Source organism: Lithobates pipiens, unplaced genomic scaffold (genome assembly GCF_037356315.1).
Source record: "Lithobates pipiens isolate NorthernLeopardFrog02 unplaced genomic scaffold, aLitPip1_a1.2 Scaffold_8, whole genome shotgun sequence".
In the NCBI taxonomy this organism is placed as follows: Eukaryota; Metazoa; Chordata; class Amphibia; order Anura; family Ranidae; genus Lithobates; species Lithobates pipiens.
The window spans coordinates 25,659,043-25,682,435 of NW_027507903.1; the positions used below are offsets into that span (position 1 = coordinate 25,659,043).

Here is a 23,393-nt window from a genome sequence, read left to right on the forward strand (position 1 = left end):
TTTTACATTTGGATAGACTGGAGAGTTATTAGAACCCCTGTCATTTGTATTGCCCCCTGTGTCCCCATTAGGGAGATTCATCCTCTTTATTTGCCTTGTTTATTATTATTGAAAGTGAAAGTAAAAGAAAATTCTAAACTTTGGGCTGTTCCCAAAAAAGTAATAGGAGGGGACATCTCCCAATGAGGACACTAGTTCTGGTCATCGGGGGGGTCAAGGAATTCCCTTAGTTTGAAGGTATTTCCTCTTACTTCCTGTTTGGCTATGGGACAGGAAGTGCAAGGAAGTCTCCCCACAGATGGCAAAAAATAAACTGACCAGAGTTATGACCCTCCTTATCTTAAGAAAAAAACGTTTGGCCTTTATTTCTAAAACCCGGCAGAGGTTTCAATCCTTGCCCACAACACCCAAAACTAGAAAAACACTTTTTATTGAGATCTATTAAAAAAGGAATTCTATTGGCTGATGAATTATTTCTGCCATCACTTTTATCTGCTACTTTTATGAAATGCAAGAGTCGTCCATGTAATATGTTTATTAAACTCACCTTTTCATCATCTTCATCGTCGTCACCAATATCCATTCCATCCTAAAAGCACAAAAGAGGCTTGTTCAGTTTTAATTTCATAGATTTTAAATATATTTCATTTTTAAATAAAAAGAAAAAAAAAAAAAAAAGTTATTTTGTACGTATAATAAAAACACTTTCTCTGCATTCACTAGAGAACACCTACAGGGTATAGTGCGACCCACAGAAGGAGGACTCTAGGTACAACTAAAAAGCAAAGGCAGGCCCTGATGATGGCCAAACAGCCACCCCCACCCTGACACTGTGGAAAAAGCTCAGTTAAAATGACACTGCGGTGAAAATAAAGGAAATCTTGAAATAAATGGGCAGCAACGGGCATAACAAATAATGTTACAATGAGTACATAAATAAACCCCCTTCCCCTGCCCAGCACACAGTGAGCAATTGACAGCCTCAAAATTGCATGTTTCCCTATGGGACTGTGTAAGGAGCAGTGTGTCCTTTCCCTCCACTCAGATCTCAAATGACATTCAGCTCTGTGCTGTGCAGTGTGTGACATCAGATGCTTGCCCCCCATATCATGTAAGGCTTTATGTACACCAAGACTCTTAAACTTGAGTTTAGGAGCTTTTGACTTTTTTTTCCAAAAGCTCCTAAACTCAACTCCATAAAAGCCTGTGTGTTCATGAACACATACAGTAGACTTTTAGGACTGTTTAGGAGCTGCTGCAGTTAGCAGAAGTTCAACCTTCCTCTCCTGAACATGGAAGATTTATGCTCAGGATTGGAATGTTTTGGCCAGTGGCTGCAAAATCGCAGTGAGATTTTGACACGTTTTGCGTTTTCCCGCGGCCAGCGGTCACAATAGGCTATGTGTGCACAAAGCCTAAATCAGGGTTCTCTAAACTTTCTAAACAAAGGGCCAGTTTACTGTCATTTAGAGACTTCCGTGGTGCCAGACTGGCCACTGGAAGTCGAAAATGCCCCGGCATCAGTGTTAGTAAACAATGCTTCATCTTTGGTGCCAGTGGGAACTGTGCCCCTTCATTGGTGCCAGTGGGGGGGAACTGTGCCCCTTCATTGGTGCCGGTGGGGAGGGGAACTGTGCCCCTTCATTGGTGCTGGTGGGGAGGGGAACTGTGCCCCTTCATTGGTGCCAGTGGGGAGGGGAACTGTGCCCCTTCATTGGTGCCAGTGGGGGGAATTGTGCCCCTTCATTGGTGCCAGTGGGGGGAATTGTGCCCCTTCATTGGTGCCAGTGGGGGGGAATTGTGCCCCTTCATTGGTGCCAGTGGGGGGGAATTGTGCCCCTTCATTGGTGCCAGTGGGGGGGAATTGTGCCCCTTCATTGGTGCCAGTGGGGGGGGGGGAATTGTGCCCCTTCATTGGTGCCAGTGGGGGGGGGGAATTGTGCCCCTTCATTGGTGCCAGTGGGGGGGGGAATTGTGCCCCTTCATTGGTGCCAGTGGGGGGGGGGATTGTGCCCCTTCATTGGTGCCAGTGGGGGGGGGGGGAATTGTGCCCCTTCATTGGTGCCAGTGGGGGGGGGGAATTGTGCCCCTTCATTGGTGCCAGTGGGGGGGAAATTGTGCCCCTTCATTGGTGCCAGTGGGAGGGAATTGTGCCCCTTCATTGGTGCCAGTGGGGGGGAATTGTGCCCCTTCATTGGTGCCAGTGGGGGGGGGGGAATTGTGCCCCTTCATTGGTGCCAGTGGGGGGGGGGAATTGTGCCCCTTCATTGGTGCCAGTGGGGGGGGGGAATTGTGCCTCTTCATTGGTGCCAGTGAGGGGGGAATTGTGCTCCTTCATTGGTGTCCCAAGGGATGGACAAAAGCAAGCAGCCACATCCAGCCCCAGGGCTGCGGTTTGGAGACCAATGATCTAAATGGTGTACTTTGGAAAGCTGTAGAGGAAAGAATGCTGCAGATAAACAGGTTCAGTTTATGTAGAAGGATTTAATTTATCATCGTGTATCACCTGAGGCCAGCCACTTTATTGGGCTTATGTAAGGTTTATTATCACTTTAACATACATTTTGCAAAACAAATAATAGGGTAATATTTTGTATAATATCAGGAATACAGCCTAAGATGTCAGTACAGGTAACAGGACTCATATGGCACATAAACACCAACATGAATGGTGTAATAGGTATCTGGTTAAAAGGTGATTGGGGAGGTATATGTAAACTAGTGCAATTATGCATATATTTAGAGGTATAATAAACACTCTATAGTAAATATATAATTTAAACATCCTACTAAACTATAAAGTCATTTAAACTTCCTACTTAAAGTATAATAAATATATGCATAAACAACTATATAGACACACACACATATGCACATACATTAGCTATTGACAAAAATTATTTAAAAAGTAGCCATGACCCTCTAAAGTCATAAAATTATTAAAGGTAAGCACTTATATTAAGTGGGGGGCTACCATCTAGGGACATGTTTTAGAAGATAATTATATTATTGCCTTGGGGTAAATACAATCAAGTTGCATCTCCTAGAGGTACAACATATGGATCTTCTGGTTATAACTATGAGCACATGAGTCAAAAATCAATGTTCGCCTTTGCTTACCAGATTGTCCTGGGCGCTGACTTTCCCCGTTGTGATCATGGCAAAGTTGTAAGCAAAAAGCAGCAGCAGAAACAGAGGTATCATGAAAAGCTCCAGATTCCAAACTGTCAGCAAAAATATCTACAATGAAAGACATGGACAGATAAGAATTACTAATAAAAAGCATGCGGAATGCAATGCAAATGATCAAAAAAAAAAAAAAAAAAACCCCACAGGAGAGCACAGTAGTAGGGTAAAAGTACAAAGGCTCAAGTGGTGTCTACTCAGATTTAAAGTTTATATACAGTACAGCCAAAATGTTTATTATCTTTGGGGAAAGCAAGGAAGGGTTACCCCCCCCCCCCCCCCGCCTTCTGATGAATCACTATTGCCAAGTAGATCTCCAGTAAATATTTTCCTTCATTTACTTTCCCATGACAATCTACAGCGGGGACTTTGCAATAAATAACGGACACGGTTCTATCCTTCCTCTACACTACTTAAAACGGAACTAAACCCATTGAGTTAACAGTTTAAAAAAGAGTTAGGCCGCGTACACACGCGCGGACTGTTCGCCCAACTTTGTCCGTCAAACAGTTTCGGCAAACAGTCCGCTCAAAATTAGCATGGACGGACATGGCCACACACGACGGACGAACAGTTTGCTGAAACCGTGCGCGATGACGTGAACGGCACGTACGACGGGACGAAAAATACGACGTCCTATACACTGCATTATAACTTTCGGCGTGAAAATCCTTTCTGAGCATGCGCGGAACTTTGTTTGACGAACAAGCCTACACACGAGCGGACTGTTCGCTGAAACAAGGTTTCAGCGGACAGTTTTTCGGAAATTCCGAAAAACCTTGTCCGTCAAACTGTCCGCTGAAACTGTCCGCTGAAAGCCCACACACGAGCGGACTGTCCGCCCAAACACTGTTCAGCGGACAAAGTTGGGCGAACAGTCCGCCCGTGTGTACGCGGCCTTACATTGCCAGCATGTGCTCGGAATGCAACTGTCACATTGGTTGTGTCCTCAACCAAAAAGTCAAACCATCCAATGGCTGGTGTCATAACTGATCACTTGTGCAGCACCATGGCAGTTAAAGATCAAACAGAGGCCAAGATGGAAGCTTCCTTGGCTGAAATCCATAGGAGGGTTTACTTTCACTTTAAATAAAGTGTTTTCATTCAATCACTTCCCGTTCCAACCTGTCCTTGAGAGCAGTTGGAACTCAAGGGTTGTAACTCTTTGTCAAGAAAAAAATTTGGAAGTACACCTTAAGCTGGCCATAGACAGTTCAAAACTCAACCAGTTCAGCAGGAACCGGTCAAGATTCGAGCCATGTATGGGCAGGCTGAATGTAACCCAAGTTGATTGATAACCAAGAAAACACCATGGCTCCCCGGGAGGGATTACTCCATCAACAGTGACTGTGTTGATGGGGGGAAATCAAGAGATTTTCTTTCCTGCATCCCAGACTGCTGAAAAACTTTATTCTAAACAAAGTCTAGAAAATGGGACATCAGGTCACTTAATGACGACAATGGAGCACGTTGAAGGTCACCCCAGGCAACTCAGGCACCAGCCTAAACTTTGTATTATAAAATAAATACCAGCGCCACAGGTGTGCGTGCACAAAAACAAATGGACCACTGCTGCTCGGATTATTGTAAATGCAATAAACAATGTGGTATAGTAAGAGTAGCGTGGGTAGGGTTGCCACCTCATCCCTTTAAACCCGAATACCATATGAATAACACAGGTTCGAAGGCTAATTTAATGCTGATAAGGCACCAAGTTTAATTACCACCTTAATCAGCCACAGAACCTGTGTAATATGTGTCCAGTTTTAAAGGGATGAGGTGGCAATCTTAAGTGTGGGTCCCTGCACCAATATCTAATATCCTCAATATTATTGTGCAAAATATATACGAATATAACAAAATATATATAAAAATTCTGCGTTATTAAACTGTGTGCAAAAATATATGTTCAATTAAAAATAAAGAAGGGCAAGGTTAGTGCAAATCAAACAATAGTGCAAAAATACATTAACGTGCTTCTACAACAATCCATCAAATGTTTTTAAAGACATATTAAATAGAAACAGTGACAGCAAACAGAAGATTAGTTCAACAGTGTTCTATTTTGAATTGTGATTTGAAGTTCAAAAAATAAAGAAAAATGCTCTCTCTCCAAACTCCCAAGTGCTCCACCGTAGTGTGAATCCTTCACCACTCCTTCTCAAATGAACTCACCAGATACTTATGGTGGTAAGATTATAAACCAGCAGACATGTCAGAATTATCACCCAACAATCGCCGACTGCAACGCACTCTCCTCATAGGTATATGGTCAGTATCAGATCTCAAAGATTACAGTAATCAATGTGGAAGACAAAAAAGAAGAAAGGAGGCTTCCATAGCGTAAAACTGTACCACAGGATTTATTAAAACAGTATAGCTTCCATTCCCATGTAGAGAGTGCAGACCCACCACTAGGGAAACACACTCTGTTTTTTGTATGCCGTTCAACTCCAGGGTTCCCTTAGGGAGGCTGACGTCATCGCGGTGTACCGTGTACCAACCGGATGGTTGTCTGCAAGCTGGCTGGCGAAACTTTTTATTGAGGCTTTTATCTCCATTCTCCTGTAAGTGTAATCTTTAATTTCAAATACATTTTATAGTAGTCGGATTTACACTATGGTGAGTCTTCTTTAATTTTGGGTACGTGTTTGATGCTCAACCCTGAACGTCTGATGACTTGAGCTTACCTGGTTTACCTTCTGCTCAACTCCTGTGAGCCGCTGCTGCGTACAGGCCGTGATACTGATCAACATACAGGCTTGGTAATTCTTGCCTTTCGGTAAGCGGGCAATTCATGTGTTGGTGGTGTTTTGTTTAAAGAGTTTACTCCACTTGCATGTAACCTTTGGAATATTCATGATTCTTTGAGGACTGCTTAATATTCAAAACTTTTTAGCGCAGCTCTCTTTTCATTATTTGCAATTTCTATATATCTGCTGCTACTTTTTATAATTTTTTTATTTTTATTATATAATAATTTTCTACGTATAGCATGGCATCTCTTCATATATAGGACGGCTCCATGCTTTTATGTTGTTTATGCCAAATTCTGACCCTACCATCTGAATGTCGCAGATGAAATCGAGACTCCTCAGACCAGGCAACGTTTTGCCAATCTTCTATTGTCCAATTTTGGTGATCCTGTGCAAATTGTAGCCTCAGTTTCCTGTTCTTAGCTGACAGGAGTGGCACCCAGTGTGGTCTTCTGTTGCTGTAGCCCATCTGCTTCAGGGCTCCATATATTGTGTGTTCAGAGATGGTATTCTGCATACCTTGGGTGTAACGAGCGGTTATTTGAGTTAGTTGCCTTTATCATCTCGAACCAGTCTGCCCATTCTCGCCTGACCCCTGACATCAACAAAGCATTTTCCTCCACACAACTGTCGCTCACTGGATATTTTCTCTTTTTCAGACCATTCTCTGTAAACCTTAGATATGGTTGTGCATGAAAATCCCAGCAGAGTAGCAGTTTTTCAAACACAAAAATTGGCTAGTCTGGCACCACAACCATGCCACGTTCAAAGTCACTTAAATCCCCTTTCTTCCCCCTTCCGATGCTCAGTTTGAACTTCAGCAAATCATCTTTACAACTAGATGCCTAATGCATTGAGTTGCTGCCATGCGATTGGCTGATTAGCAATTCGTGTCACCCCAGACGATACATTTGTAGTTGAAACACATTGGATCATGTCCACTGCATTAGATTACTAAATCAAAAAGTCTTAATATTTTTCAAATACTGGATAGAACCACATAACACTTCTTCATAAGAGTTCATCTAGAGGTTTTTTTTTTAAAGGTTTTTAAATTTTTGGGATCCCCCCAGGGTGGGTAGCGCCACATACTACTTGAATTAATTTAACTTATTTTTATATTGTTTGTTAAAATGGATTCACACTAGGAGTTTTTATTTCCTTTGACCTCTTATGTGTGCATCCATACCACAATTTGGACCTTTCGAGCATATCCAATTCTGGGGTTCCTTGGAGAATATACTCACCTTTATATCTCCCTACTGGCTGATACGTTCCAAACATTGGTGTATGATCGCCTACAAGCCTGAACGACTCATAGGGCAAATGCCTTATTGAGTCCCATGAATCTGGTAAGGCTCAGCAATTATTGGTTGCGCTTTCTTTTCACTACTCACACAATAATATTGATCATTTTGGAATTAGAATTGAAATCTACTTGGACTTGTACATCGAACAACACATCTATCACTTGGACTTATAGAAGTTAGTGTATTATCTTTAATACCTTATATTGAACTTTTATTGTTTTGATATACACTTTTTTTGGCACTTTTTTTAACACTTTATGATTTTGTATACAGTGGTGTGAAAAAGTGTTTGCCCCCTTCCTCATTTCCTGTTCCTTTGCATGTTTGTCACACTTAAGTGTTTCAGAACATCAAACCAATTTAAACAATAGTCAAGGACAACACAAGTAAACACAAAATGCAATTTGTAAATGAAGGTGTTTATTATTAAAGGTGAAAAAAAATCCAAAACCATCATGGCCCTGTGTGAAAAAGTGATTGCCCCCCTTGTTAAAACATACTATAACTGTGGTTGTCCACACCGGAGTTCAATTTCTCTAGCCACACCCAGGCCTGATTATTGCCACACCTGTTCACAATCAAGGCATCACTTAAATAGGAGCTGCTTGACACAGTAAGGTCCACCAGAAGATCCTTAAAAGCTACACATCATGCCGAGACCCAAAGAAATTCAGGAACAATTGAGAAAGAAAGTAATTGAGATCTATCAGTCTGGAAAGGGTTATAAAGCCATTTCCAAAGCTTTGGGAATCCAGCGAACCACAGTGAGAGCCATTATCCACAAATGGCGAAGACATGGAACAGTGGTGAACCTTCCCAGGAGTGGCCGGCCGCCCAAAATTACCCCAAGAGCGCAGCGACGACTCATCCAAGAGGTCACAAAAGACCCCACAACAACGTCCAAGGAACTGCAGGCCTCACTTGCCTCAGTTAAGGTCAGCGTTCATGCCTCCACCATCAGGAAAAGACTGGGCAAAAATGGCCTGCATGGCAGAGTTCCAAGGAGAAAACCACTGCTGAGCAAAAAGAACATCAAAGCTCGTCTCAATTTCTCCACAACACATCTTGATGATCCCCAAGACTTTTGGGACAACATTCTGTGGACCGATGAGACAAAAGTGGAACTCTTTGGAAGGTGTGTGTCCAAGTATATCTGGCGTAGAAGGAACACTGCATTTCATAAAAAGAACATTATACCAACAGTAAAATATGGTGGTGGTAGTGTGATGGTCTGGGGCTGTTTTGCTGCTTCAGGACCTGGAAGACTTGCCGTGATAAAAGGAACTATGAATTCTGCTGTCTACCAAGAGATCCTGAAGGAGAATGTCCGACCATCTGTTCGTGTACTCAAGCTGAAACGAACTTGGGTTCTGCAGCAGGACAATGATCCTAAACACACCAGCAAGTCCACCACCGAATGGTTGAAGAAAAACAAAATGAAGACTTTGGAGTGGCCTAGCCAAAGTCCTGACCTGAATCCTATTGAGATTTTGTGGTATGACCTTAAAAAGGCCGTTCATGCTCGAAAACCCTCTAATGTAACTGAATTAGGACAATTCTGCAAAGATGAGTGGGCCAAAATTCCTCCAGGACGCTGTAAAAGCCTCATTGCACGTTATCGCAAACGCTTGGTTGCAGTTGTTGCTGCTAAGGGTGGCCCAACCAGTTATTAGGTTTAGGGGGCAATCACTTTTTCACACAGGGCCATGATGGTTTGGATTTTTTTTCACCTTTAATAATAAACACCTTCATTTACAAATTGCATTTTGTGTTTACTTGTGTTGTCCTTGATTATTGTTTAAATTGGTTTGATGTTCCGAAACACTTAAGTGTGACAAACATGCAAAGGAACAGGAAATGAGGAAGGGGCAAACACTTTTTCACACCACTGTATGTTGATTATAGCAGGTCTAAGATGTCAAGCACTTTTATTACTTGATACACTTTATGTTATATTTTATGCATGTCATTGGTGTTTAATCACCAATGGTTTATATCTATGTTTCAATCATACATAGTTTATTTTGTGTTACCAAGCAATTGAACAGGTGTACCTAATAACTCGGTTGGTGAGTGTGTGTGTGTATACACACACACATTTCTATTTCTGAGTTGCTTTGAAAGGACTTTCATAGAAGTCCTACAATTTGTTTTAGTCTGTTCAAGAAAGTCTGAACAGAATCCACTCCAGCTCTGCAAGTTGAAAGCAAGGGCAACAGAGGAAGTATCCCAAGTGTCTGAGTAATTAAACGAATATGCATAATGAACCATATGCCCAAAGGGCTTGTTCTTCACGAAGGCCAGATTTTTGTTTGAATTTTTAATTTTTATATACACAGATGAAACAAGCAGACTATTACAGAACTACACCGCTGAAATATCATTACCCATTTCACCATGTGAATATGGATCACTGGTGGTCTATGAACTTGCGACCTATGTTTTATTTATTATTTAAGCGAATGATGCAATGAAATCTATTCCAAGAATTGCATGCTAGTGAAGGATGAATTGGCCTGGAATGTGAATACACGTTTAATCTTCCATATGTACACCAGGCTGTAGAGGAACATCAGAGCGTGTTTACATTCCATGTCACTCCAACACACAACGCAGCTACATATGCATATCACAACAAGCAAACAGGTTCATTCAAAAATTAGACACTTGAGGCTCTAATATCTGATGCACTGTAACCAAGTGGAAATAGCCAATAGAAGTGTTGCAACCCAAGAAAGCATGATCAGTATGCATGCGAGCTTGATTGATTGCAAAAATCAACCACACTTTATGTATTGTAAAGACAAAAAAAAAAAAAAAAGACTGCACCTCTCCAAGTCCGAAATGTGTTTCTTCACTCCCCCTCTGCTCTGGGTGCTGGATTTAGGAGCTCATCCCTACTCAGCATGCATGGTGGAAACAAATTACAAATTTGCACTCCACAGTCACACAAGGTTTAATCAAAGTAGTTGACTTCTGAGACAATCTCTGCTCGGACACGTTTCACTCCATTTGGCTTATTTGTATAGGGCTCTACGAATAAGTCCAATCAAAGCCAAACATGTCAGAGTTGCATAGTTTAGGGCAGGGACCGTGTCGGAAGCCAACTACTTTGATCAAACATCATGGTGTGACTATGGAGTGTGGCTTTGCTCTTTGTATTAGCCATACATTTCATATATTATTATGTAGCACCTTCCTAGTCTGGCTGCTACAGTGAAGGTAAATTTTGTTTTTGGTTTCCCTGTATTGCTTTTGTCTGTTCTGAGTTCTGCTGGTTCAACTATTTCCTCCTGCATTACAATGAGCACTGACAATATAGTAAGTGGGATAGTTAGACCTAAATATTCATACAACCTCAGCCAATCCCTGGTCAGGAGAGTGACCAGCAGGGGGCTAAGAGGTGTATAAATAGGCTGGGGCATAGAAGGGCACTTTGTTCATACAGGACTAAGACCCAGCCTGAGGGTTGGGGCATCCCTGGGCTGTCAGCTCTCTCCAGAGTACCCTGAAGCAGTGCAGAAAGCCTTGCAGAGGATCCAGGTCAGATACATCAAGTACAGAGCTGGTACTACAGGAGGCATTACAGTACCCAGGGCACAGTCAGTACTAGCCTCAAGGATCCTGGAGACTGTCCTTGCCACCTTTGAGACAGCTCATTACAGTTGTCTTGACTCGGGACTACACCCCTGTTGAGGTTGGTGGTTGGCTTGTCATTTAAGCTTTGCATTCAAGAGGGTGGCTACACCCTTAAGGAGCAGATCAGTTACTAGTATCTTCTGTTGTATTCCTGCTAGTTTTGGAGTATCCCAAGGAAAATAAACTGAAAAAGACATGTGTGGACTATTTTCTGACTTGAGTGACTAAACTACTGTGTGCCTGGCTGACAATGGAACCAAACAGCCAGCTCGGTCTGGGGTCTGTGCTACTATTACCATTATTATTAATAATATTATACCATTTTATATTATACTTCTATATAATTGATTTTTGCAGTAAAATTTATGGCAAGTTAGCATTCATTCTCATCTAGCTGAAAGCCACCCATGTGGTTTAGCTTTAAATAATCCTCCTTAAGAGCTTTGCATTTTTATTCTTCAGTATTTTATAAATTATTAATATTGTTAACTATACTCAGATCTTTAATTATACGCAGTATGTTATGACATTTGACAAAGCGTTTTTTCATAGTCTTTTACTTGAAAATAAAAGAAAAGTGGGAGTTCCAATCAAAACTAACCCTTGATTTTTCTAAATCTTCTCTATATATATATATATATATAAAAAAAAAAAAAAAAAAAAACATAACCAGAAGCAGATTTATTTCTAAGGCCTCCAGGTTCAATTTATTTTCCTTCAAACATCTATAAAATATGTGCGTTCTACAATGGAGTCATTTTGAGAAATTATAAGTTAACTCCTTTAAAAATTGACCTTAAAAAGGAACCTGATATTAGAGAAACATGGAGGCCTTTATTGCTTTGAAACAGCTATCTGCTAGGGATGAGCTCGGTGTTCGACTCGAAAATCGGCCGTTCGTCTGTTCGGCGAATTCAGAACTTTGTGGACCGTTCGCACTAAATTCGTGTGGCACCAATGGCCCACGATGCACTACGCCATCGCAGTGCATTGTTGGCTCATGATTGGCCAAGCATGCACTGTGACCCCGCATGCTTGGCCAATCACAGCGCCGGCAGCGAGGAGAGCCATAAGTGGCCACAAGCAGGATGCCTGTGGCCAATTATAGCTCAGGGGGTTTAGTACACGCTCCACACTATATAAGGCCGCCAGCACGGCGGCCTAGTGTAGTGTGTTCCGGCATGCACGGAAAGCACTAGATAGGCAGGGACAGTGTGTTCTTTTCTCAGGCATCTGCAGGAGTTAAAGTGGGTGTTTGCCTCCAGCGCAGTATACAACTGTATCTACCCTTTTATGCTGGTGTTTTCTAATACAGGCATCTGCAGGAGTGGGTGTTGTGTGCCTCCAGCACAGCACAGTATACACCTGTATCTACCCTTTTATTGCTGGTGTTCCCTAATACAGGTATCTGCAGGAGTTAAAGTGGGTGGTGTGTGCCTCCAGTACAGTATACACCTGAAGATACCCCTTATTGCTGGTGTTGTCTGTTGCATAGCTTGCATATTAGCCTTTAAAATTAGCACTTTTGATTTTGAACGTTTGAGTCCCAAAGACTTTAATAGGGTTCTAAAGTTCGTACGAATTTTTGGTCCGTTCGAAAGTTCTGGTGCAAACCCGAACCAAGGGGTGTTCGGCTCATCTCTACTATCTGCATTACTGACCCTCTTGCTTCAACAGCCCGATTCATTGAACAACATAGGAAATAGGGTGCAGATACGGTTTTCTGATCTTCCTTCAGCTGTTCTACTCTGCATATTATTTTCTGGTCACTGTCCTAAGGTATTGAAGGGAGTGGGTCACCATAGCAGCCAGGAAACCGCTATTCAAGTGATCTCTACTTCTTTCCAGGTCCCATGCCTTATGGCTGTCCTGCTGCATTCTCAACACAGCAGGTCAGCTTCTTGGCATGGGTGCCATTCTAAGAATGCGTTGCATTTTCTGAATGAATGCAGTCTCAGATTGGACGAGGTAGAGCTTAAAGACAAAGTTAGACTTAAAGTGACACACTACAGTAACCTCATTCTTCAAAAAAAAAAAAAAAAAAAAAAAAGGTGGCGTGCATGACATCACCCTGCCTATCCACTTCATCCAATCAGAAAATGCTACGCATTGATTCATAAAATGCGCATTATTCTCTGAATGGAACCTTTGCCAAGTGGCTAACCTCCTGTGTGCTGAATGCGACAGGACTGCCACTTGGCAAGGGACTCGTAACCAAGTAAAGATCACCAGAGTAGAAACGTCTCCAGCTTTGGAGCTTTGGTTAAGCATGGTATATACATAGTTACATTGGTCCAAGCTGAACCAATGGAACAATATCAAAATATACCATACCTGGAACTCTTCTTTAACCAGTTCCTGCACAACCATCATACGACGTCCTCCCGGAACGCGCCTCTTGCACGGCCGATCTGTCACCACTGGACAAAGTTGATGACTGATTACTGTGCTGCCCGCTGCCAGTACCATTTAATCTCTGACTAATAACAGCAGATCACATGACAATTGTAACAATGGATAGCTTTCTTTCATGCCATCCATTATGTACAATTGGGTTGCTAGCTGTGATTGGTCAAAGTGATCAAATCGTACAGACAGGTCAAACACAGCTCTTCTGTACCAAGTGATTAGCTGTGGCCAATCAGAGCTAATCGCAACAAAAGACACCGAATGAATCGGTTTCATTCAGTAAAAATGGTTGCTTATACCAGTGTTTCTCAACTCCAGTCCTCAAAGCGCCCTAACAGGTCATGTTTTCAGGCTTACCGTTATTTTGCACAGGTGATTTGATAAGTTTTACTGCCTTAGTAATTACCACAGCAGTTTCATCTGAGGTAAATACTGAAAACATGACCTGTTGGGGCGCCTTGAGGACTGGATTTGAGAAACACTGGCAATGAAATGACCACTTCAAAAAAAAGACAATGCCTCTTACTAAATACCTTGGACTCTCTACCTTTCCAACAAGGGGTCATTTGGGGGAATTTATACTGTCCTGGCATTTTCAGGTCTCAAGAAAGGAGATGGGGTGTCAGGATTTTTACCAATTATTATTATTAACTATTTAACCCCCCCCCCCCCCCAAAAAACACATAAAACAAATTCTATAAATTAAGTTGCAGTGCAGTAAGTAAAATAAGTATTTGATCCCCAAGCAAAACATGACTTAGTACTTGGTGGAAAAACCCTTGTTGGCAAGCACAGAGGTAAGACATTTCTTGTAGTTGGTGACCAGGTTTGCACCATTTAAGGAGGGATTTTGGTCCACTCTTCTTTATAGATCTTCTCTAAATCCTTAACGTTTCTTGGCAACTCAACGTTTCAGCTCCCTTCATAAATTTCCATAGTATTAAGGTCTGGAGACTAGTGACTAGGCAACTTCATGACCTTAATGTGCTTCTTCTTGAGCCACCCATTTGTTCCCTTGGCGGTTTTGGGTCATTGTCATGCTGGAAGACCCATCTTTAGTGTTCCGGCTGAGGGAAGAAGGTTCTCATCCAAGATTTTACAATACATGGCCCCGTTAATATTGGCCTCTCAATGCAGCAAAGTTGGTCTGTAACTTTAGCAGAGAAACAGCCTCAAAAGCATCAGGTTTCCAAATCCGTGCTTGACTAGTGTTCTTAGGGTCGTAGTCAGCATTTTGTTTTTTCTTTCAAACATGGCGAGCCAAGTTAATGCCAGAGAGCTCAATTATGGTCTCATTTGACCAGAAAACTCTCTCTCAGTCCTTCTCTAAATCATTTAGATGTTCATTGGCATGACTGTACATGTGCCTTCTTGAGGAGGAAGAAAAAAAGCAGACTATGATCCTAACAACGCAATCCCTACTGTCAAGCACGGAGGTGGAAACATTATGCTTTGGGGCCGTTTCTCTGCTATAGGTACAGGCCGACTTTGCCGCATTGAGGGGCCAATGGATGGGGCCATGTATTGTTTTTTTTTTTTTTAATGAGAACCTTCTTCCCTCAGCAAGAACACTGAAGATGGGTCATGGATGGGTCTTTCAGCATGACGATGACCCAAAACATCCCGCCAAGGCAACAAAGAAGTGGCTCAAGAAGAAGCACATTAAGGTCTTGGAGTGGCCTAGCCAGTCTCCAGACCTTAATCCTAAACCAAGAAACCTTAAATATTTAGAGAATATCTGTAAAGAAGAGTGGGCCGAAATCCCTCTTGAGATGTGTGCAAACCTGGTCACCAACTACAAAAAACGTCTTACCTCTGTGCTTACCTACAAGGAGGGTTTCTCCGCCAAGTACTAAGTCATGTTACACTTGGGGATCAGATATTTAACTCCCTGAACTGCAATTCAATTTATAACATTTTTATCATAAGTATTTTCTGGATTTTTGGTTGACATTCTGTCTCTATCATTTAAAATACACCTATAATAAAAAAAATATAGACCCTTCATTTTTTATAAGTGGTCAAACTTAGAAAATCTGCAGGGGTAGACGCTATAACATTCCTACAGACTAAATATACACTGGATTTGGATTATTTTCACCAAACAAATGTAGCAGAATACATTTTGTCAGAAATTTATGAGGAAAGATTATTTGCAAAATTCTATAGCAGAAAGAAAGAAAAGCACGCCCCCCCCCCCCCCCCCCCAGATTTTCGTACTTTTTTTAATTCATTTAGCAAAAAATAAAAAACAGGTGATTTATGAACCTTGTAATTGTCATTCCAAGTGTGAGAGCGCTGAAAGCTGAAAATTGAGTGTCCCGTATTGGAGTGGTGAATGAAGGATAGCTGGGGACAAAGACTCTAAGCCCTTGTACACACGGTCGGACATTCCGACAACAAAATTCATCGGATTTTGTCTGACAGATTTTGTTCGAAACTTGTGTTGCATACACGCGGTCGGACAAAGTTGTCAGAAAAACCGATCGTTCAGAACGTGGTGACGTTATTTCGTTACGACGGGACTACGTTCAGGCTAATAGGCAATAGCTTTGATCTAGGAATTTGATCTGAGCATGCGTGGCACTTTGTCTCTACAAACGATCGGACAAAGTCTGATCGGATCATGTTGTCGGAAAATTTTATATCCAGCTCTCAAAGTTTGTTGGTCGGACATTCCGACGGAAAAAAAGAGTCCGATGAAACCCACGCACAGTTGGATTATCCGACAACACGGTCCAATCGGACATTTTCCGTGTGTACAAGGGCTTAGACTCTGTCGTGACATTTTCTCATTAGAAACATCCAAAAGGTAAGAAATATCTTAAAACATGTTTAGGTGTTCTGTATGAATAGGAACACAACGTTTTTTTTTTTTTTTGCGGTTTTCTCAAATACGACTGCAAAATTAAAAATACACTTTCATAATATTAATGATTAGCCTGTGGAGATTCTCAGCACAACCTACTAGAAGAGAAGGTGACCCCGTGAGGATGTCATTCCATATAAACAGCTGCCAGGCTCAAGTTCTATTCCTTTTTTCCAAATACAACAAACAATAGAAAAGTTTGACACTCTGTTGTCAGCACACGTACCAACTTCTGGGTGACCAATAAGATAGCAAGCAGTTCAGCAAATGCTGACAAGAAAGCTCATCTTTCCCAACTGCTCAGATGAAGGGCTGAAGCAATTAGAAAAGAAGTCTAATCTTGGCTAAGTGCATTAACACTCTTTGACCTCCAAAACAATAGATTAGGCCTCAGCTTCACAATGCATCCCTTAGGCTTTCAAGTAGGCGGTTATCTTGTTTAAATGAGCTATGCTGTATGCATTTCTCATATATGTGTGTTTTAAATTGCCGAAGTAGACTATAATAGCGGTATTGCATTTTGGCTTAAAAAACAATGAATTAAACTTTACTTTATACTCTACAGTCTCAACATACTAGAAAAATATCATCTCAGTTAGCTGTAGTGGGTTTTTTGTGTCACACGGTAATTAGACCACTATCATTGTATGCACAGTATCTATAAATATTTTTTTTTTATTTAAAAAATTTTTTTAAATGTAACTTCATTGATAACAAGCCCCCTTGCGATAGCTTTGGGCATTTAAGAGTTACACTTTTTGGAGACATTAGGGATCTATTAGACCCCCCATGTCTCACCTGCCAACCAAAGCAGCTAATGAAGCACAGATTGGTACTCATAGAATCCCTGCCTTGGCTTCCAAAGGTACTCATAGAACCCCTGCCTCGACTTCCGAAGGTACTCATAGAACCCCTGCCTCGACTTCCGAAGGTACTCATAGAACCCCTGCCTCGACTTCCGAAGGTACTCGTAGAACCCCTGCCTCGACTTCCGAAGGTACTCGTAGAACCCCTGCCTCGACTTCCGAAGGTACTCATAGAACCCCTGCCTCGACTTCCGAAGGTACTCATAGAACCCCTGCCTCGACTTCTGAAGGTGCTCATAGAACCCCTGCCTCGACTTCCGAAGGTACTCATGGAACCCCTGCCTCGACTTCCGAAGGTACTCATGGAACCCCTGCCTCGACTTCCGAAGGTACTCATGGAACCCCTGCCTCGATTTCCGAAGGTACTCATAGAACCCCTGCCTGGACTTCCGAAGCTACTCATAGAACCCCTGCCTCGACTTCCGAAGGTACTCATGGAACCCCTGCCTCGATTTCCGAAGGTACTCATGGAACCCCTGCCTCGATTTCCGAAGGTACTCATAGAATCTCTGCCTGGACTTCCAAAGCTACTCATAGAACCCCTGCCTCGACTTCCGAAGGTACTCATAGAACCCCTGCCTCGACTTCCGAAGGTACTCATAGAACCCCTGCCTCGACTTCCGAAGGTACTCATAGAACCCCTGCCTCGACTTCCGAAGGTACTCATAGAACCCCTGCCTCGACTTCCGAAGGTACTCTTAGAACCCCTGCCTCGACTTCCGAAGGTGCTCATAGAACCCCTGCCTCGACTTCCGAAGGTACTCATGGAACCCCTGCCTCGATTTCCGAAGGTACTCATAGAACCCCTGCCTGGACTTCCGAAGCTACTCATAGAACCCCTGCCTGGACTTCCAACGATATTTTAAATATTCCTGCCAGGAGTTCCAATGGTGTCAGTGGTAGCCCACCCCCCCCCCCAGTTAGAATCATTCCCTTGGACACACTTAACCCCTCGATCGCCCCCTAGTGTTTAACCCCTTTCATTTACACAGTAATCAGTGCATTTTTATAGCACAAAAATATGTAGAAGAATACATATCTGCCTAAACTGAGAAAAAAATATGTTTTTTATATATTTTTGGGGGATATTTATTATAGCAAAAAGTAAAAAATATAGCTTTTTTTCAAAATTGTCACTGTATTTTTGTTTATAGCGCAAAAAATAAAAACCGCAGAGGTGATCAAATACAACCAAAAGAAATCTCTATTTATGGGGAAAAAAAGGACGTCACACGACAGCGCAATTGTCAGTTAAAGCGATGCAGTGCCGAATCGCAAAAAGTGCTCTGGTCAGGAAGGGGATAAAACCTTCTGGGGCTGAAGTGGTTAAGCAAGCATTTGAAGTGGCTGTCGCTGTGTTTGGTCACCAGCTACCGTCTTGCAAAGAGCTATAACACTTGCCTGTGAGAATGCCTGACTGTTGCTGATCTGGACTGCCCTGATCCTTTTCCTTGCTGCCCACCTAGACCTCTAATCTGACCACTCTCTCACCTCCCATGCCTCGACTGTTGCCTGGAGCATACTACTCTCTTATCTAGAGCTCTGTTACCAGTTTCTGCAAGGTAGCCTCTGCATTCCAGCCAACCCTTGGTGGGGCAATCCTGAGGGCTGTGTCCTAGTTTTAGTTTGCAGTAAGGTAAGCTGGCAACACTAATGTTCCCAATCAATCTCCACTAGTAGGAGCTCTGAAAAAGACCAACTGCCACCTAATGTGAGCCTATGTCACATGCCAGGGGGCACCACAACAGTTGCTCATACATGTAATGCTTTTACCAATATACTAATTGAAGCCTTTCTACTTTTCACTGAATTGCAAAAGATTATCCTCCTTCAGAGTTCCCCAGCCTACATACCTCAAGAGCCACACTAAAAACAATGGCAAACTAAAACCATACCTCCCAACTTTTTGAGATGGGAATGAGGGACACCTATCAGCAAAAGTATAGGACACACCCCTGGTCATGCCCCCTTGTACAAAAAAGCAAGATTGGCTAAACCCACAAGTGCTTTTTTTTTACCACTACTATTCGTTTATGTTGGCTTTTGGAATTTACAAATGCAGCAATTTAGAAGTCAGGTGAAAGGTTTATCACTGGAAAACACTTTTTGATAGATACAAGGTGCAATTTATATACAATTATATAGATCAGACCAAAATGAGGGACAGAGGGACATCGCTGCAAATCAGGGACGGTCCCTCGAAATCAGGGACAGTTGGGAGCTATGATTAAAACATTTGGTAAAATTATTTTTAAAATGCATTAACAATGACAAAATAAAATATGTGGATCTAAATAGAGACCTTAAAACTACACAATGCACAGACAAAACTGCTGGGAACCTGCAAAATGTCAGTATGCTGCAGCAGCAAGTTGCTGGAAGTTTGGGTTTCTCAACAATTAGGGTACTGTAGGCAACCATAGGGTGCCAATGCCAGGTTTTCTTAACTAGGGTTCAGTGGAACCCTAGAGTACCTCCAAGGGTCACTAGAGGTTCCTTGAGCAATGAACAATGACAGATCAATCGACTTACAATGACACCATTATAAGGGTGCAATTTTCCCAAAGGTACAGGTCCCTTCTGCCTGATCACTAGTGTATTGGGGCTTTTTTTCTCCACTGGCCACCAGCAAAAAGAGCATTTTTTCACTGACCACCAATGAAGGGGGCATGTCCACCGTCTCTGACCATCTCTTGTATCATGTCCACCGTCTCTGACCATCTCTTGTATCATGTCCACCGTCTCTGACCATCTCTTGTATCATGTCCACCGTCTCTGACCATCTCTTGTATCATGTCCACCGTCTCTGACCATCTCTTGTATCATGTCCACCGTCTCTGACCATCTCTTGTATCATGTCCACCGTCTCTGACCATCTCTTGTATCATGTCCACAGTCTCTGACCATCTCCTGTATCATTCAGTCTCTGACCATCTCCTGTATCATATTCACAGTTTCTTACCATCTCTTGTATCACGTCCACATTCTCTGGCCATCAACTGTATCATGTCCGCAGTCTCTGATCTTCTCCTGTATCATGTCTGCAGTCTCTGTCCATCTCTTGCATCACAGAAAAACAAGGAAAGGGGCACCTCTGAGTGTAGAAGTAAAAACACTTTAATAAAAACAATATCAACTCGCATGGGAGAAGGTATGGTAGAGTACATCTCTGGGCTGAGTAGTGTTCAGGAGCAGGATGGTTAACCAGGTCACAGTAGTTTCACTTTTTACTGGTGGTGTGGAACACACGCACGCTCAAAAACACGCTGCATTATGATGTTACTGCCCTTTGCCACGCTGTTCCATGCTCTGTATGCCTCACTTTGGAATACACACAGCACAGCCATCTTCCAGTTACAAGCAAGGACTTCAGGAGCCGTAGCGCTTAGGACTACAGGCTGTGACAGCTTACCGCCCCATCCTTCCTGGGATCGAATGTGCTATACACCGCCAGTGAGAAGTGGAACTACTGTGACCTGGTCACCCATCCTGCTCCTGGACACTACCCAGCCCAGAGATGTACTCTACCATACCATACCTTCTCCCATGCGAGTTGATTTTGTTTTTACTAATAAAGTGTTTTACTTATACACTCAGAGGCATTGGCTTCTGGTCTCCATTGGTGGCAGCCCTGACATACAGACCCTACTACTCATTTATACCTGTTTGGACTAAAATGGTTTATACTTGGTTATTACTGAGGTACTAGAGTGTTGCGCCTTTTACTTGTATATATCTCTTGTATCATGAAAAAGAAGGAGCACAGCAAGACGGACTATAGAAGTACCTCAACAGGATTTACACCAAAGATTAATTTCTAATAATTTTATTATTACTCAAAACATATATTAAATGCATAACAAAGTTTAAAAAGGCAGACATATGTTAATTTACAGCTGAATAATCACAGTTGTACATTATGTCATATACGATGGTTGATGCGTTTTGCAGTTAGCTTCTTCAGAACCACACATGTATGACCAAAGAACATATGTACAGCCCCCTAAAAAACCAAACAAGCCAAATCAGACCGTAGCGGTGTATTCCCCCAAGAATGAACACACGGGGGTAGGATGGATGGTTCAACATACATACAGGACCTAGGTAAGTGCAGGTATAAATGCCTTTATTAAAGACGATGGCTTCAATTAGGTGGCTTGGATGCCCTAAAACCCCTTAACTACCAAACGGACCACCTATCAGTGGCCAAGTAGGAACTTGCCTTTTGCGAGAAGCCCCCTGGTGGCCATTGATAGGTGGTCCGTTTGTTGGTAGTCAAGGGCTTTTAGGGCATCCAAGCCACCTAATTGAAGCCATCTTTAATAAAGGCATTTATCCCAGCACTTACCTAGGTCCTGTATGTATGTGGAACCATCCATCCTACCCTGTGTTCATTCTTGGGGAAATACACCGCTACGGTCTGATTTGGCCTGTTTGGTTTTTTAGGGGGCTGTACATATGTTCTTTGGTCATACATGTGTGGTTCTGAAGAAGCTAACTGCGAAACGCGTCAACCATCGCATATGACAAAGAACAACTGTGATTATTCAGCTGTAAATGAACATGTCTGCATTTTTTAACTTTGATATGCATTTAAATATATGTTTTGAGTAATAATAAAATTATCAGAAATGAAAGCGGGGTTCCACCCTAAAGTGGAACTTCCGCTCATTGGAACGCTGCCTCCCTCCGGTGTCACAGTTGGCACCTTTCGGGGGGGGGGGGGGTGGAGATACCTGTCTAAGACAGGTATTTGCACCCACTTCCGGGCATAGACTCCCACGGGAGTCTCTGCATCTTCCTGTCCCGGCGCGCTGTCTGCAGGGACACACATCGGTCCCAGAGACATTGCGGACCATTCCTATTGCGCTGCGCGACTCGCGCATGTGCAGTAGGGAACCGGGAAGTGAAGCCGCAACGCTTCACTTCCTGATTCCCTCACCTAGAATGGTGGTGGCAGCTGCCGAGAGATCAATCGGCCTCAGCTGCCGACATCGCTGGATCCTAGGACAGGCGAGTATCCATTTATTAAAAGTCAGCAGCTGCAGTATTTGTAGCTGCTGACTTTTAATATATATATTTTTTTTACAGTGAAATCCCTCTTTGATCTTTGGTGTAAATCCTTTTGAGGTACCACTATAGCCCTTCTTGCTGTGCTCCTTTTCCTAGATAACATTATATGAGACGAGGTACCCCCTTAGCTTGAATTTTGTATTCTCTTGTATGATGTTTGCAGTCTCTGCCCATCTCTTATTTTTCAGGTCCACAGTCTCTGACCATCTCTTGTATAATGCTCACATCCTTTGACTATATCCTTTCACAAATCTACTCATTCTGATGATGAATATTCATTGGATTTTATGTGTGGCCCTTTGGTGATGTCTGGAGCCACACTTGGGGCCAGACCCAGGGCCCGGATAAGGGGTGGGCAGGAGAGACAACTGCCTTGGGCACAGAAAAGCAAGGGGCCAAAGAAAATATGCACCCATTCTACAACATGTATTAACAGTGGAGGGGGGGGGGGGATGCAATTTTGGATCCTTGCCCTGGCTGACCCTGTCCCAGTACTGCTTTGGGCCCCCGCCATATCAAGAAAGTAGCGTAGGGTGTTAGTTCACCTTTTAATTATTTTTTTTTACTGGAAAGGAGAACAGTTTAACATTTCTATTTTAAAATGCAAGAAACATCAGACAAGGTTGTGGTGAGCATTTATGAAAACTATTGCATAAAAAAGAAAATAAATGGTAAAATCTGCCATTGTAAATGGTTTCTATAAATGATGGTCGCTCTCCTCGCACGGCTCCATGGCCCCAACACGTTAAGGAAAATATTTGACTATAAAAAAGGGACAAACCATCGGCATTTACATACTGCGCTTTGATTTGACAGCTAGAGAAATTTTAAAACGCTTTATGGAATGTCTGGGCATTAGAGTATGTGGACAATTGCGATAGCAACTTATAACACTTTCCAGGAGAAAAAAATAAAAAATGGAACAGGCATCATTATCACAAACACTGTCATGTCTCAGATTAGCCAGATTTCAAAGCAAACGAGGAGAAGTTTTAATGGGCATGGGGGCTAGTTAGAGCACAATGCCGTCTATTTAATGCATACCTCTATTAAAATGAATGCCATATTTGAACACACACAGCCGCAGATGCCTAATGTACACAGCTGTGTTCTGGGGAGTCAGAGGTTGCGCTGCACACTGGAACAATGCATGCTGAAAGAGCAAGCCTGCAAAACAAAAGGCAAGTCTTCTACCAGCCTGCCTGGGAACTGCACATAGATTGCACTTCAATTTGTTTTATTTTTTAAATACTATACTATATTAAATGTAAAAAGAAACATGAGT

At 42.5% G+C, this 23,393-nt stretch overlaps 1 protein-coding gene across 3 annotated transcripts in view; it reads right to left on the bottom strand.

Annotated features, from left to right (window-relative positions):
- The window catches only part of MCTP2 (multiple C2 and transmembrane domain containing 2), a 363,628-nt gene that overhangs the window by 50,978 nt on the left and 289,257 nt on the right, over window positions 1–23,393 (bottom strand). For all 3 annotated transcript variants that reach the window (XM_077469064.1, XM_077469061.1, XM_077469062.1), the window contains exons 18-19: window positions 3,121–3,240; window positions 548–589 (exon numbers count right to left, since the gene is read on the bottom strand). In XM_077469064.1, coding sequence (XP_077325190.1) covers window positions 548–589; window positions 3,121–3,240 — 162 coding nt within the window. The remainder of the gene's footprint in view (window positions 1–547; window positions 590–3,120; window positions 3,241–23,393) is intronic.